Source organism: Lipophrys pholis, assembly GCF_963383615.2.
Source record: "Lipophrys pholis genome assembly, chromosome: 12".
NCBI classification, from domain to species: domain Eukaryota; kingdom Metazoa; phylum Chordata; class Actinopteri; order Blenniiformes; family Blenniidae; genus Lipophrys; species Lipophrys pholis.
Genome location: NC_137641.1, coordinates 6,714,774 through 6,725,539, shown reverse-complemented (window position 1 = coordinate 6,725,539; position 10,766 = coordinate 6,714,774). Strand labels below are relative to the sequence as shown.

The 10,766-nt window shown below is 42.2% G+C and overlaps 1 protein-coding gene across 1 annotated transcript; it reads left to right on the top strand.

Moving 5' to 3' along the window:
* Positions 1–2,651: 2,651 nt before the first annotated feature.
* Positions 2,652–10,707, top strand: psmb10 (proteasome 20S subunit beta 10). The gene is made up of 8 exons (XM_080477578.1): positions 2,652–3,042; positions 3,196–3,289; positions 3,591–3,688; positions 5,266–5,406; positions 5,542–5,657; positions 5,828–5,886; positions 8,061–8,212; positions 10,411–10,707. The coding sequence occupies exons 1-8, from the start codon at positions 2,978–2,980 to the stop codon at positions 10,520–10,522; spliced, it is 837 nt and encodes a 278-aa protein (XP_080333704.1). The 5' UTR covers positions 2,652–2,977; the 3' UTR covers positions 10,523–10,707.
* The last annotated feature ends 59 nt before the right edge of the window (positions 10,708–10,766 follow it).

Sequence of the window (10,766 nt, the reverse complement as noted above, 5' to 3'; positions counted from 1 at the left end):
GCTTCCACTGAGAAGGGTGTGGGATCATGGGTGGGAATTCGAGTGACAGCATTGCAAAAAAAGCTCAGGGCGTACCCTGATTGTGTTTCCTTCATTGAGATTCAAAGGAAGCACATATAAACATTGTTAAAAGGGACGACTGAGGAGGACTGAAGCTTGAGCTGAACACTTTGAGAACATTATCAGCAGCTGATAGTATGAAGCTAGTTCATACAAAGCTTATCTCTACTTGCTGCATTGACAGCAAAAAACATCTTCCTGAATGTTACTCAACCTTGCGATACTTAGGATACTTTCCACTGTACCTTTAGTATTTATAGTTATATCTGTATTTCGTCACTGCATACCATCCTGAGAACGCTGAGGAGGAACAAACTCCCTCCACCTCTGCTGAAAAACCTTTATCACTGCTCAATAGAGAGTGTCCTCACCTACGGTTGTACGGTGTGGTACGCCAGCTGCACTGCAAACGAAAAGAAATGACTGCAGCGGGTCATCAAGACTGCTCAGTGGATCATTGGATCCCCACTACCACGCCTAGAGGAGATCTACTCGAGCCGGCTCCTCCGACGGGCCACAAAGATCCGAAATGACCCCGCCCATCAAGGACACACTCTGTTCTCCACCCTCCCCTATGGAAGACTCAGAGTCATGAGCGCTCGCACCAACAGACTGAAGAATAGCTTCTTCCCCATGGCTGTGAAGAGACTGCTGCAGGGATCAGTCTATCTTTCAGTTTATGTCAACAGTACTTGAGTCTGTCCGTGCCAGAATCCAGCTTTCGCTGCTTGTGATGGCGGCTATGACAGCAGATTGTTCTGTAGCCTCCTCCTCTGAAGATTCCACATTTGCGGACGTGGTTCCAGCTGGGTCCCGAGGCTCGAGCAGCGGCCTCTTTCTTGTGGCTCCTCTGTAGGCATTTCGCCTTACCTCATGAAAATATGACGCTATCAGTATGATACACTGGTGTTATCCTATTGTCAGAGGCAAGCACGCTTTGTCCTGAGGTGAATTAGGGTTAGGGTTAGGTTGATGAAGAGAATGAAAAGAACTTCGCTGATACTTCTTGCCTGGATAAAAAGGATTTAATATCAAATTGGTAGTATCAGAATCACAGCCCATATCTGCAGAGAGGGCTGCGGGATCAGCATACTGAAATGCTTCAGCTATGCTTCTTTCTTTGAATAAAAATGTTTAAGATCGAATCAGGTGGCATCAAAAAATCACAGACTGATGGTGTGAGTCGGTGAGCGACAAATGGCTTCGAACATGCTTCTCTGACCAGAGCAAGGGCTCTGGTCATTTTTATATCGTCCAGAGAGGGCACACGTACAATTTGCATATTGTGAAAAAAACAACATTATCTTAACATCTGACTTCACTTAAGAGCATCCTCACTGCCTCCAGGTACCATGGGGAATGTGTCCTATGACAGAATGTGGCCTGGCCTTTGCCCCACTCGAGACTTCCTGGCGCCAGTACTCCAGGCTGAGGGGCCAGACAACGCACAACACGTTTTCTGATCACACACAAAAGTAGCCGAAGAAAATATATGAATGAAAGTATTTGAAAATACACTCCAGTCCCAAGTTTTCTTAAAAAAATATTGTTTTTAAAAAGGTTCACTCCTGTCAGGAGAACTGCGCAACACATCCTCACATACTGCTGCTCGCTAGCGCCCCCCTATGGCCACATTTCTTGTATTAAGTCGTTCTTTAATTGCCTTGGAGGCTGACCTTTTTTCTTGATTTTCCTCTCTAAAGCTGGAGATACTGCTGTCACACTTTAGTCTGCTCGGTCTTTGAAAGGTGCATTTTGGAGGAAAAGTGCAACTGGATGATCGAGCTGAAAGTAGTTTGTTCTATGTCACCTGAGCTGCAGTTCATCCCACCAAGGGCCCTGCTTTTCATCTCCACGCTTCCAAACACTGTAACATCAGGGACTTTATTCAGCAGGTCTGTCATGTGTGGGTTAGGAGAGGTAGACTTATGTCGCCAGACACCGCTGTGCTTTGTGAGAAAACTCATTTTATTGTCACATGCTACACCAAAACTGTCAAAAAACAAAACTCCATTTCGGTGAGTGAATCCCCCCAAAAAGGCACTGAGAAGCAGCAACACAGGAGCAAATCTTCACTGAGGCGCAGAAACTCAGGCCACATTTACACATACCCAGGTATTTACAAAAACTGTGATATTTCTCTGCATTTGGGCCTTGGGCCAGAGCTACAAGTCACCACAAATGATGATTCCTGAAAACTCCAGCCACAGTGGAGATTCGGATAAACTCTGTGACTCTGTTTGCGTCTAAAGAGGGCGAGTCACAATTAGTGACGTCGTCCCCTACAGGTTTAGCATCCTCATCGTAGCTCTGAACCAGATGTATATGAAGGGTCAGTGTCAATACTGATTTTTCTGTAAATATATTGGGGTAAATATCCGTTTTTGTAAAAACCCAGGTACCTGTAAACTTGGCCTCAGGCAAACCGACAACCAGAACATTTAAAAAAATAAATTATTTTAAAATGACAAATTTAAAAAAAATGAAATAAAAATGTAAAATTTTACAATGTTTGTCATTTTAGCGAAGCTGAAGATATAAGCGGAATGTATACTCAAACCACCAGGTGAAGAGACAACAATCACACAGTCAGGCACAGGTGAAAGGCATCAGGGAAGCAACAGCGACCAAACATGAGCAAGAGAAGCCCTCAAATAATAGATAGAACATGGACCTGGACAAGCTCCTTGCATTAGATCATGTTGTGTCTCTGAAAAAACTAATAATGTCAAGGTTTTTTTTTGATTCCGAATATAACTAACAAAAATAGTTTGTGATTGAGGATATTTTTTATAGTGGAGAGCAGGGAGGTTTGGCTTGTGCTGAAGAAGTGAAAGTAAAAGTAAAAGAGGTTGAGAAGCACTGAAACACAGTGTGACTGAGCTTTTATAGAGAGCGTGTTTGGTCTTCAGTGAAAATGCTCCACAGTTTGAATCCCTGCCACCAGCAAAATAAAGGATTTTCTTTTGAAAACAGCCGCAGGTAAAGAAACTGCATTTCTAATGACGATTATACTGTAGCTCTACATATAGTTTGACGGCATCAGTTGATAAGAGTCACGTTACATGACAATAACACTGATATGTATATTTTTCTCTTTGTTTTTGACTTGTGTGGTTTTTAAATCATGTCCAGGAATGCAGTGTTGGAGTCTGACTTGTCAGAAATGGGGTACAAATCTCCGAAAGCCAGAAAGACCGGAACCACCATCGCTGCCATTGTGTTCAAGGTGAAGCTTTGTTCAGCAGTTCTACTCATAGACATGTACAGACTGATCGTTGGCAGTTAACACCTGAAGCTCACACGTATTCTGGAATCATAAAAATATGTCTGTAACACTACTTTGAAATAGATTGTGTACATAATAAGCTTAAAAGACTTACTTCCTGGTTGGAGCGTGTGGCTGTAAAATGAAGCAAGGAAGGGTTTATTTGTTATGGGATTATCGTGTTGATGCTTTCTTATTGAAATGAACTGAACTGGAGGCGAAGGCGGACACTACTACCCTGTATTCATGTGCTTGTTTCCAGGATGGCGTGATCCTGGGCGCAGACACCAGAGCCACGGACGACATGGTGGTGGCTGACAAAAACTGTATGAAGATTCACTACATTGCTCCTAAGATCTAGTGAGTAAAACTGCATTTCCACTATGAAACAGCAAGAAAAGCTTCGCTATGATCCTGTTTAACAGAACGGACTTTTTGTATTTGTAGGGCTACTGTACAAAGTTCCTTTCAAGGTGGCTGCACATGATATACATTATTATAACAGTAAAGGGGTGGCTGTGGCTCAGTGGAGCAGTTGCCTCACAATCTGAAGGTTGCAGGTTCAATTCCCATCACCACCTTTTCACGTGTCAAATCTTCCCAAATTGCTGCCAATGGATGGAGTTGGCATCGTGTGTGTGTGTGTGTGTGTGTGTGTGTGTGTGTGTGTGTGTGTGCGCGCTCAAACAGTTCAAAAGTGCAATCTAGTTGAAATCCATTTACTATTTAATATTTCCGCTGCAGGCGAGACAGTTGCAGGGCTACGTTCTGAATCAGTCTACCTGGTTTCTAGTGTTAGTAAAAGCTTCTAACTAGTAAACTTCCAATACAAACCAGATCTTTCAATGTTGAATTCATTGCTTGGAAAAACTTAAAAAAAAATAGCTTTTCAGACTGAGCAACTGTGCATCTCATTGTTTGAGTCCATAGTTTTTACCATGACTTTCTATGGCTTCACACATAACGTAATTCACAATAGTTCACACTTAATACAAAGACTATCTCGACCGAGGCAGGTAAACTGAGGATCTGATGACCAGTGGACGGCTGCCTGCAGCTTAAGTAGTGAGTGGGTTATTGGCAACAGGTGAGAGTAGTGGTGAGCTGGAGCCGCTACGCCTCCTGGGAGGAGCAGACAGGAGGGAAAACACAGCAGGCAGACAAACACACAGGCACATGACGGTGAAGCTGCTGAGTTTGAACTCTTCGTTGATATTTTCAGAAATGGAGATTTTTTACCTCTCGGGTGTTGTTAAAGAATTTTTCAAGCTCTGCTTTTTTATGTTCATGATCATTTTAGTCAGTTTCAAAAAAAACACTTAAGTGTTATGTAAATGTAATTTTTAAGAACTATTGAAGTGTAAAACTGACAAAAAAAATCTTATTTCACAAATCATTATTGAAAAGAAATCTGAATAGGTTAAACATTTTTGCTGGATTTTTCAAAGCTTTTCAAAATCACTCACAATCTTCCTTACATGGAGCAACACATTTTATTGACTTGATTAATTATTTGATTGAGAAGAGATTCATTCATTTACTCACAATCCTGTTGTTTCATAGTAATCTTCACCTAGTTCTAGTTGCCTGAACAAAATATCTGTGTTTTATAATTGTTATTGCATTATAAGAGTTAGTTTTGAAGAAACAAACCCCCCAAAACAAAAACGCTGAAAGTGATCGTGATATGCTTACTTTGCTAAAGAGTAAGGTAGTGTGATTTCTTTTTGGTGGTGATTCTTATCTTTTCAACAGACCTTAGATTGAACTTATATGATGCAGCTGCAGTACAAAGCTGGAATGAACTCGGAGTTGATTTTGCAGCTTCACCTGCAACTTACTTTGAGCAAAAACATGTGCTGAATTTTCTGTGACTAAAATTCTGTTTAATTATGATTGGCTGATTTGTGTGTGTTGTGTGTGACCCTGTTGTGTAGCTGCTGCGGGGCTGGAGTGGCTGCAGATGCAGAGATCACCACACAGATTTTGGCGTCCAATGTGGAGCTCCACACGCTCAACACCGGACGTCCCCCCCTCATCGCCATGGTAACCAGGCAGCTAAAACAAATGCTGTTCAGGTGAGGGTGTCGGCTGGACAGAGCTCAGCTTTTCCTAAACACATGTATCCCTGTTCCTGGATCCTGTTTCATTCTTTTGTTTGTTCTGCGTGAAGGAGGAAGTAGCATTGACGAGTGTTTGTGTGTGGTGTTCAGGTACCAGGGTCATGTCGGAGCCTCTCTGATTGTTGGTGGAGTGGATGTGACCGGGGCTCACCTGTACAGCGTTTACCCACATGGCTCCTACGACAAGCTGCCATTCCTCACCATGGGCACGTATTCATGTGTAGCATGCATTGTTTCCTGCATGTCGGTTCGAACCCGTGTCCGAGCGGATATCACATCCAAGTTTCATCTCTCAACATGAACAAACTCACTCAAACAAAACATGCAAACCTGAGAAAATAAAGTGAAATAAGATCATGTTTGATGGTGGTTCCAGGTTCTGGAGCTGCTGCGGCTGCCTCAGTGTTTGAGGACAGATTCAAAGCAAACATGGCGGTAAGAGCACTCTCTCTTTGTTGAACTAATATGATAGAAAGAGTCATAGCTTCAGTTGTGAAAAATACGGTGCAGCTGTAGATGTGACGTATCGTAAACGTAAAATTTGCATCTATTTTCTAAAATCTGCTTCTGGGAGCAAAAATGCAATAACCACGAAATAACAGAACTCAAAAAGTGCAAATAAAATGTTGTCGGAATAGGGCTGCACTGCCCGATACTAAGCACATGAATCCTACGACAAGCAGTACATTATAATGCATTGCAAACATTCCAATTATATAAAGAATGCTTTACTAAAAATAAAAAAAAAAGAGATACAAACGTGACATCAAAATTCACAATATATTGTTTTCCATTTTGCATGTTTTGGTGCTGCATGCTTTTGTCCTCAGCAAGCCTATCCTCACTACGCAGCCAGATGACTCGGGGTTCAACCGCGAGGGCAATTAACAAAGGGGAAAGGGGGCAACCTTGACGGGTACCCCGATACAAATGGAAGTATTGGAAAGTAATGAGTAGATTTGTAGGAACTTTTTACAACTATCCATCCATCCATTTTCTCCCGCTCATCCGTTTCCGGGTGGCGGGGGTGGCAGTCTGAGCACCGTCACCCAGAGCACATTGCATAGATTAAGAACCTTTCCTGCCGGTGGTGAGCCCACGGGAAGGTGGCGCCCGGCGTGGGACATGAACCCACAAGCTTGAGATTGCGAGTCTCATGCTCTACCACTTTCTACAACTAAACCCAGAAAAAGAAATGGAGGGCATAGTTTAAGTCCCCAAAGAAGAAAGGTTAAAGGTCAGTGCTCATCTTGACTCCAGGTCACTCAGGACATCAAATCAGGCAGAAATCTGGGTGTAATTATGGAATCAGACCTTAGGCTCAACAACCACATCAAGACAACAACAAAATAAGCTCACTGCCATCTGAAATATATTGCAAGGAATAATGGATTTCAGACCCAACAAGATTCAAGGAGGCTTGTATTTGCATTTATTTTCAGTTGGCTGGATTAATGTAACAGTGCGCTTACAGGTCTCAGTATAAAAAATCTGTTAGACAGCTGCAGCTCATCCTGACTCCTCACAAACACAAACACAAACTGAGATCAGAACAAATTACACCTGCGCTCCAATTTCTGCACTGGCTGCCTGTGTGTCAAAGGATTGACTTCAAAAATCTTTCCTCTGGTTTGTAAAGCTTTAAATGGTCTCTGGCCTCAATAACCCTCAGTAGAATACTAGTAGAATATGAAACATCCAGACTCCCGAGGTCCTCAGGAAGAGGTGTTCCCAGGGTCAGAAGCAAACAAGGTGAAGCAGCTTTTAGTTCCAATATCCTCCGAACCTGTGGACCAAACGTCCTGGACGGCTGATCACTGCTGACACACTCTTCTTTTAAATCAGGACTTAAAACATTTTTATTTGCACCGGCTTTCAAAGTATTTATTCTCCTTTCTATTGTTGTTTTTAATTCTTTCAACTTGCACTTGGAGCAGTGATTGAGTTGAAAATTGCACCTTGAAATTCATTGTGGATTCATTTCTGAAGTGCTGCAGTGAGACGCTTCCTCCACTCATGTAGAAGTGGTTTATTTCAATATCAGATTCGCAGAGCGAGTCCGTTGTTTGCGAAGGTCCCCAGAACGTGTGGGGTTCTCTGATGAGGATTTCTAGGTGATATAAACTTGGTATTTTGGTATTTCGGTGAATCCCAAATACCAATGTGGGAAAAGCACAAAGTAAATTTGATCCAATGAGAAGGGTAAGAGTGTGTGGGAGAAAATGTGAGCGGTTTGAAAGTATTTCTTAATCGCTTTAGATTAGGATTCTTAATTCCCTGCTTTAATGTATTTCTTTGTAAAACTTTAATGCATTTCTTTTATGTGTCTAGAAAACACTGAATTGCCTTGTGTCTGAAAAGTGCTCTAAAAATATATCTCTTGCTTCACCGTGTTTTGAGTCATCAGGAGTTGTTGAACTGTAATTTGAGAAGACAGAGTGAGTTCCCAAGCCGAAACCAAAGCGTTTCTAGTAAACGTACAGTATATTCCAGATCTCCCTAGTATTCGATGACCAGCATGTTACTACAAACCTCTACTCTTCCTTTGTCTGCCCTTGTGATGTCTTGGCCTGGTCATTAAAACCCTGTGGATTTGTTTGTTCTCTCAGCTGGAGGAGGGGAAGCAGCTGGTCCGAGACGCCATCGCTGCAGGGATTTTCTGTGACTTGGGTTCAGGCAGCAATGTGGATTTGTGCGTCATCACTGAGGCTGGAGTGGATGTCATTCGATCTTTCGACAAACTGGGAGTGAAGGGAGAAAAGTGAGTCATTACCTGCATATCCTTCATCGGAGAACAGTCGTGCTTCTCTGGTGGCCTTGTGACTGATGTAAACACACACACACACACACACACACACACACACACACACACACACACACACACACACACACACACACACACACACAGGTGTGGAAACTGATCTACTAACGGAACGCTCTGACAATTGTGTTTGACAGATCGGCTAAAAAAGGGCCTGTCCACACGAGAACTCTGTTTCACATAAATGCACTGTTTTGGCCGATCGTCCACACGGGGGTGGTGTTTTAGGATCCTGAAAACTTTTTTCTATTTTTTATTTTTATTAACACTAGCCCCAGAGTGGGGAAATTCTAAAACGCCTTTGGCTCGGCTTTGACCCCCCCCCCCCCCCCCCACTGCTGTCCGCGATGCTACCTAATAACCACAACCATGGCAGACTACATGTTCCAGGTTGAGCTGCAGTAGCTACTGATACGAGCAGGAGGAGGAGCCACAGCATAGACCTATATAACACAGAGCTGTATAGAGTTCTATGAGCAGGAGTCAACTTGTGTCTCTGTGTCTTCTTCTGCGTTTTTGATGTATTTTTGCGAATCACAGCCCCCCTAAAGGCCTGGCATATGCACTACTTGGCATCATGTTGAGCCATGTTCATAAGCCCCGTTTTTACTGCGCAGAATGTGAAGGGAGAGAACGGTACGGTATGGCAAAGCGTACCCACATCGAAATCTGTTGCGTGTTTTCACCGCAGAGAGTACGGTTAAAATGTAGGCAGGATGGTGAGCGCTGGAGATATGTGACGTCGCAACGGTAGTCTCAGCCAGGGGCAGGCCCCGACCCGGCCTGGATGAATCCTCTGTTGTTGTTGACAAACTCCACTTTGCACCAGTTGTTTTGTTAACCAGTTTTTTTTTGGTTTTTTTTTGCAGTCACAGGGCTGCAACCGCCACTTCGTGGTGTGCACATGCGCCCCGGTGTCACGTTGCCTGATGCCACTGCTAGCGGCATCGGGCACAAACAATAGGTTCTAACAAACAAACTGAAAGCATAACTTGGCACAGTTTATGCAGCATCTTTGAATCTGGTCTTCGCCTCTCCAATCTTCACGTTCACTGCTTTAAGTCATTTCCATATATTAGAAACAAAAATAGGTCAAAACAAATAGGCTCCGTTTGTCAATCACGTGGAATAGCTTTGAAAAAGATACACACAGCTTAATGTCAGTGAATAAATTGAGAAAGTGTGAAGTTTGGAGTTGAATTTTTTAAAGAAAACAAATTGACAAAATAAAGTACTCTGTTGTGGCTGTGCAGGGACCCAGGGTGCAAAGAACAGGCTGGTTTGGAGAACCAGCTCAAATCTACATTGATTCCGGGACACAGTGAAGGAAGTGAGAGGGAGGAGGATGTAAACGATGTTCTGTTATATAATCTGTATTTAGAGAGGAGTCCGTTTCCGTTGTTGGAGACTTATCTCTGTTCATTCTGACGGTATTAATTTGAACTCCTACATAAATTAAATAATACAGATATGCATTAGCAGAAATTAAAATAAAAGTTTAAGACTGAAAAGGAAACTTGTGAAGGAAACCTTGCAATGCCAAGATGACCAGGTCACCTTCCTCGAACATCACATGCATCAGCAAACAGGTACAGAGACAGAGAGGAGGTGATTACAGAAATGCTTATTAAAAACTGTTAATCTTCTACAAGCCAGAACATTGTAGGCAAAAGCAAAATACATTTTATTTAATTATAATATAAAACAATAAAAAAAAAAAGCTTTTACAACACACAACAACGATACAACCTCTCAGACAAATATATGTGCTTCTGTTACTTCACAAAGAATGACAAATTACAAAAGTGTACAGAGAATTCAATATTTTCAACAAAAAAAAAGAACCAAAAGGCAAATACAAAAATAAAAATAAGCTATATATATATATGATGGAATGTATATACTAATACGTTAAGATGGTGTTAAGTATACATACAATTGTGTCTTTTTAAAATGTACATCTATCTAAGGGTGTGTGCTTATAACACCTTGAAGTCCTTGAGTACAAAATAAAAGCTTCAGACTCCTTGTCAGGAATAATCCTGCAACACAGGTAGAAGTGAACGTGATTACACTCTGTATTTTTTGTTGAATGAAACAAACAAATCTTTGTGTTATTCTTGTCTTTTTCTTGGCAGAGGGGGACAGTACAGGTATAAACCCGGTACCACGGGCGTCCTCAGCGAAAAGGTGACGCCTCTCTCTCTGGAAGTGGTCGACCAGTCTGTTCAGACGATGGACACCGAATAAATGGCAGAACAGTTTGTAGTCAGCACTGTAGAAACACTGACGAAAACATTGACGTTTTGATGGTAAAACCATGACTTAATAAACGTTGAGTGCCTACAAGTTATTTGGGAAATTTAATTGAATGTACATCTGGAAAGTCAGTTTTCTTCCTTGCATGCAATAAAGGTTTTTAATCTCCACTGTCACTCACGCTGGATTACTTAGAATTTTTTTTGTTACATTTCACTGGGGTCTAGTATACACC

Bases quoted from the DNA above. Each gene is read 5' to 3' on its own strand.
- psmb10 (XM_080477578.1), top strand. From the start codon at position 2,978: ATGCTCCACAGTTTGAATCCCTGCCACCAGCAAAATAAAGGATTTTCT. The intron at 3,043-3,195 runs GTAAAGAAACTG...AATCATGTCCAG, and splicing joins TCTTTTGAAAACAGCCGCAG to GAATGCAGTGTTGGAGTCTG. The intron at 5,658-5,827 runs GCACGTATTCAT...TGGTGGTTCCAG, and splicing joins GCTGCCATTCCTCACCATGG to GTTCTGGAGCTGCTGCGGCT.